The sequence below is a fragment of the Bradysia coprophila genome (assembly GCF_014529535.1).
Source record: "Bradysia coprophila strain Holo2 chromosome IV unlocalized genomic scaffold, BU_Bcop_v1 contig_106, whole genome shotgun sequence".
NCBI lineage: Eukaryota > Metazoa > Arthropoda > Insecta > Diptera > Sciaridae > Bradysia > Bradysia coprophila.
In genome coordinates this window covers 2606362-2610438 of record NW_023503372.1, presented here as the reverse complement: position 1 = coordinate 2610438, position 4077 = coordinate 2606362, and the positions used below count along the sequence as shown (strand labels likewise).

At 35.9% G+C, this 4077-nt stretch overlaps 1 protein-coding gene across 1 annotated transcript; it reads right to left on the bottom strand.

Moving 5' to 3' along the window:
- Positions 1 to 1966: 1966 nt before the first annotated feature.
- LOC119070895 (delta(7)-sterol 5(6)-desaturase-like) lies at positions 1967 to 3379 on the bottom strand. The gene is made up of 4 exons (XM_037175421.1): positions 2822 to 3379; positions 2570 to 2757; positions 2336 to 2510; positions 1967 to 2278 (listed from the first exon to the last, which is right to left on the bottom strand). Exons 1-4 carry the CDS (start codon positions 3126 to 3128, stop codon positions 2034 to 2036), a joined length of 915 nt encoding a protein of 304 aa, XP_037031316.1. The 5' UTR covers positions 3129 to 3379; the 3' UTR covers positions 1967 to 2033.
- Between the last annotated feature and the right edge of the window lie 698 nt (positions 3380 to 4077).

The window sequence follows — 4077 nt, the reverse complement described above, 5'->3', positions numbered from 1 at the left end:
AACCCAAAAGTTGTTTCTATTCTCTTTATCTCTTCAGCATCAACTGCGTCTTCGCTATATACCCCGAGGAAATATTTCTTTTTCCTTAAATTAGTAAATGAACCATTTAAGACCATCGACAACGACATGACAAATGAGCAGTGAGCTATAGAATTCTCTTATATGGCAAAATAAATGGTTAAACTAATGAAGTAAAAGATTCGGAATCATACACGATGTGATATTTTCTTGTGATTATACGCTCGCAATTTGCAAAAAGCACAGCACTGCTCCTAGACAATGAACAATGAATTAATCAGTGGCAAATTTAGAGGCTTCAGTGATAAGAGCTACCGCTTAGGATTGCTTGTATTGTATGTTGTACAATTTTACATAGACATGTGAGTGTTGAAAGAAAAATCTTAAAAATCATTTTAGTAGGAACATTAATTTTTTTATTTTTTGCACTAATTTGTCCACCTATTTAGTAGGGATAAACTGACATGATCAGATTTTACGTATTCCATGTCAGGACAACAAATTTTATGTAATTCTAATCGTAATTTCCTGTCTAGGTATGATCAGTTGAAGGACCTTAGAGTAAGGTTTTACCTCACACAATGAAAACAAGCAATCTATATTTATAGACGCAGTACATCCGAATTTTTCTATTTTTATGCTCTGAGTAATGCACCTGTGTAACAGGTTAATTGGTGATTCCATTTTACACTAACGTAGAATCCACTAAAGAGTAAAATAAACCAGGCAGGAGCGGTTCATTTTCGAAATGTCAAATAAGGGACCTAACACACTGTATGAAATCAAATCAGCGCTCCTGCCTGGTTAACTTTACTCTGTCGTGGTAGAATCAAAAATGTTGAGTATCTCTTCGTTGAGTGTTAGATGGAAGTATGGAGACGGAGTTGTGGTTAACTTTATGATTATTTTAGGAGTTTTTAGACAATGAAACTCGGTTTCCTCCTGTTGAATTTTCAATTTTTGATGTTTTGGAAGTGTAATTATAAGATCACAGTCCTGCATCTAAGTCTTAGTTACTGCATAAATTGAAATTTTGGATGTAAATTTCAAATCTTTGGCAGCAAAAAAAAAATTCGCGGCAGTAAATTTAATATTTCGGCTGTAAATGTATGTTTCTGCAGTAAATTTAATTTCATATCATTTGTCATCGACAGCATGCTGTCATTGCTCAATGACAAAAAGATAAGATATAAGATCAGGTAATGTCATACTATATAGCTGAATGTATGTTTAAACTAATAAAGTGCAAGATTTTGTATCAAACACTAGACTCTACTTTGATCAAGAGAAGTAACGATCGGATTGGTGATATGCTTGCCGTGAGTTAGAATTTAAGTAATCATAAGTAACATTTAAGCGAAGCGAGACCATAAGCGAGATTAGGTGAAGCAAAAGCAATAGCACAGAGAATTGTCGTCAAAGAGATTGTTCATCATACTTTTCGGAGTTTAACACTCGCTCCAGCTAACTTGATTGAAGAAGTAGAATATTTTAACACAAATTAAGGAGACTATACGTTTCAGATTTGTATACTAATTTAACAGTCTAATGCCACTTGAGGAAATCACCATCAGCGGACATCATCCTAAACGAAATTTACGAATTGATGGAAATTGCTTACTGTGTGATTAATTATCGCCAATAAATGTCACTCAACAAGCGCTACACTGTCCATCATAGAAAGATACATAATGTACGAGGAGAAAACTACGCGAGCAAATACTGGGACAGTTGCTAGTGACTATTGGTGACCAATAGAAGGAAATAGTGCGCCAATAGAAGGAAAAAAATGTTCCATTAGATGGAAACAGTGCGTTAATAGATGCGCCAATAGACGCCAATATGGAAGCAGGTGGAATAGAGTTTGCTTGCGTAGTTTCGCCGTCGATAATTATTCAAGAATCATTCTTGCGGCATAGAAATTCTTCGAAAACTTAGAACATTTATTATTTATTGCTTTCATTCACATTTTAAGAGCCACTGAGCGTCAGGCCAGACCAGCCTATAAACATAAATTACTGTTTCTTACTTTTCGAAGTCTGTTTCTCTTCGACGGAGTCAACAAAATGGGCTTGTTTGGTCCAAACGTCCTTGTCGTTACGAATTATGTCATTGTACTGTTCTTCCGTTGGTTGACGATGTGAACCGCCTACCCGATCCCATAACGTGAAGTATTGTCCATAATTGTAGTTGAAATACAGATGATGAACGGCATGATGTGCACTTGAGTTAATGATCGTCGAACGTAGCATAAAATTACCTAACCGCATCATATCGTCAGATTATTATGAATATGTCCGCACAAACATCGCCTTACCGTCATGTATGGCCACAGTCCAGAAATTCACAAATATGAACATTACGATGTACAGCCACTTTTGCATAGGTACCAAGTAGACAAACAAGTGATAAGGTACTGACTGTAAGTAGCCGTCTAATGGATGGAATGCATGTGATGCAAATGGAGTGGGTACAATCCATTTGTGATGCGGCTGTTTGAAGCAAATGTTTGTCATTTTAGATTTTCCTTCCTATTAAAAGAAGTTCTCACCTTGTGCAACCACTTGTAAACGTATGGGTGATGAAGGTACCGATGTATCCAATAAATTAAACAGTCGGTGATAAAAAGAAAAAGGCCAATGCTGAATATCATATACGTCCAACCACCGTAGGACGTAGAGTTCTCGTACAATTTAGAGTATCCCTTAACCTCACCCCAGAACCACGGTACAGTTAAAACTATAAATTGATTGAGAAGATCGTTCAATCGGTTAATTATTTACAAGACGATTGTTCCACATACTACTGATAACAGGCACAGCTTTCACAGCACATTCAATCTCTTGGCGGACCTGATTCTTCAGAAACTTTGGATGTTTCATCGTTTCATGGTCAAAGAAGACGAAGTACGAGAAACAAGCTGCAGACAAGTAGAAAAACCATCCGCCCACCGTTATGAACGTAAACAGAGACATGCAAATTCGAATGTCATTGTTACGTGGAAGAGTTGAAATAATCGTTTCGACTGTTTCGTTCGACGAGACCGGAAAAAGTTTAGAATAAATGTCATCGAACAGATGGTCATCTAGGAATTCTAAAGCTGAGTCCATTGTTGCGTCGATGGTCGACTGTTTTCCGATGTAAGAGAATTTTGTCGATGTTCACACTGTTTCTTGACACAATAACTTTTATTTTTCTGTTTTGTGAGCTTTACACGAATTTCTAACTTGAAATTTGTTAGCAAACTGCTATCTATAATTTTGTCCGATAAAAGTAATGATTCAATGTGTTACCTATAACAGATACCCTCAAGGCAACGCGATTAACTGTTTAATACAGCAATGATTAGTTGTAGCACAAAGAATTAACATTTTGAGTTTATCGTCCTAATATCGGACATAGCTATTTTGCTTTACTTCAAAACTATGACTGTATCAGCTCAGACCAATATGCAGTAAACAATTGTAAACAACCAGTTATGGAGCCCTAAGGTTGCACAAATCTGCGCACGTTTTAGTGATAACAGAGATCATGCCGGTTTTAATCAAAAATCATTTTTCATATTGTTACGGGAAATGATAAACAGCTTGATAAAAAGTGAGTTACAGTAAACAATTGGGACATCGGATTATTAGTCTACGACGACCAGAATTAATGCGATGGGTTCTGTGTAGAAAAAGGATACAAATATTGAAGTAATAGATTCTGCATCAAACAGTAGGAGACACTTTACACAAATGAAGTAACGGATTTATTTGTTATCTTGTGCTTCCCGTATTTAAAAGGTTAATGGACAAAATGGTAAGTTTATTTAAATATTGAGGGTAGACGCGAGCTGAATGCCGTCAGTCAGTCTTGATTGTCATTTCAAGAAATAAATCTCCAGAATAGTATCGTATGTCCCCTTAACAACTTAGATTAGATTAGATTTGTCTAACCAACAATTGTTTCCAACCAGAGTTACATCCAAAATTATGGCTTTCTGATCTTCTAGACGCATAATATAATATGTGCAATGTATTCGACTAAACTATAATTTTGATAATCTTTTTTTGTTCG